At 40.8% G+C, this 1611-nt stretch overlaps 1 protein-coding gene across 4 annotated transcripts in view; it reads right to left on the minus strand.

Annotated features, from left to right (window-relative positions):
* Nucleotides 1–1611, minus strand: part of FAIM (Fas apoptotic inhibitory molecule) — a 25538-nt gene that overhangs the window by 10935 nt on the left and 12992 nt on the right. For all 4 annotated transcript variants that reach the window (XM_011958132.1, XM_011958131.1, XM_011958133.1 and 1 more), the window contains one exon: nt 995–1223. In XM_011958132.1, the coding sequence (XP_011813522.1) occupies nt 995–1223 (229 nt within the window). The remainder of the gene's footprint in view (nt 1–994; nt 1224–1611) is intronic.

Genomic DNA, 1611 nt, shown 5'->3' on the forward strand with positions numbered 1-1611 from the left:
GGCGAGGTGGCGGGCGCCTGTAGTCCCAGTTACTCGGGAGGCTGAGGCAGGAGAATGGCATAAACCCGGGAGGCAGAGCTTGCAGTGAGCTGAGATCCGGCCACTGCACTCCAGCCTGGGCGACAGAGCGAGACTCCGTCTTAAAAAAAAAGAAAAGAGAAACCCAAACAGGAAAGCCTGGAAAAACAAACAAACAAAACTCTTCAAAAAGTCCTAAATTTTGGTAAGTTTTATCTGATGCAGTACTAAGCCTATTGTTATCTAGGAAAATATTGCTTTCTTACTGATAAATCCTAAATTTCCAATTGCCTTTAAGATATATTTATAAAGAGAAATACCAAATAATATCAAAATCTACATCAATATTACCTTTTTTTTTGAGACAGAGTCTTGCTTTGCCACCCAGACTGGAATGCAGTGGCACAATCTCGCTCACTGCAACCTCCACCTCCTGGATTCAAGTGATTCCCCTGCCTCAGCCTCCTGAGTAGCTGGATTGCAGACATGTGCCACTAGGTCCAGCTAATTTTTGTATTTTTAGTAGAGACGGGGTTTCACCATGTTGACCAGGCTGGTCTCAAACTCCTGACCTCAGGTGACCCTCCCGCCTCGGCCTACCAAAGTGCTGGGATTACAAGCATGAGTCACCGCGCCTGGCAATATTACATTTTTTAAAAACCTAAACCTATAATCCTCAAATCCATCACCATAAAACCTAGCTTAAGATAGCTTACATATAAAATGGTGGATTAAATGAATGCTTCATTTACACAGGACACATTAGAAATACACCTGCTGGACAATATACACACCTGCTAGACAATCTCAAGCAGATGGGAAACAAAAAGATTTAAAAAAATGTTTTTAAACAAGTGAAATACACCTGCACTTACACTCCCTCTCCTTTTCAAACCTCCATAGAAGGTCTGAATAGTTACAGGAATTAAACAGACATTATAAAAAAATAAGTTATGCAGAAATAGCACTAACTTACCCAAAACAATTCTAAAGTTCTCACCATCCATGTGTAATATCCAAGTATTGGTGGTTTTTGATCTGTTCTCCATATACTTCTTGAGACTTTTCCCATTAATTTCCAGAGTATATTCATAAGCAAAACCACTGATAGCATCTATATTTATGGTCGCTTTTGTCTTCGCAGCTCCAACATAGAATGTTTCTCTGCCCACTAATTTGAACATCCAATCTTTCCTTATCTCTTCCTACATAATAAAATAGAAAAATTTGAACTAGTCAAACGGAAGAAAAATTAAAATTTAATTTTAGAAATAACGTAAAGTGAACAAAGGCAATGCCATTTAGATATAATTTTATTGCCAGGCGTGGTGGCTCATGCCTGTAATCCCAGTAAGCTTTGGGAGGCTGAGGCGGGCGGATCACGAGGTCAGGTGTTTGAGACCAGCCTGGCCAACACGGTGAAACCCCGTCTCTACTAAAAATACAAAAAAAAAATTAGCCGGGCGTAGTGGCGGGTGCCTGTAATCTCAGCTACTTGGGAGGCTGAGGCAGGAGGATCACTTGAGCCCAGGAGTTCAAGATCAGCCTGGGCAACATGGTGAGATTCTGTCTCTACAAAAATTTTTTTTAAAG

Source organism: Colobus angolensis, unplaced genomic scaffold, assembly GCF_000951035.1.
Source record: "Colobus angolensis palliatus isolate OR3802 unplaced genomic scaffold, Cang.pa_1.0 Scaffold46, whole genome shotgun sequence".
Classification (NCBI taxonomy): domain Eukaryota; kingdom Metazoa; phylum Chordata; class Mammalia; order Primates; family Cercopithecidae; genus Colobus; species Colobus angolensis.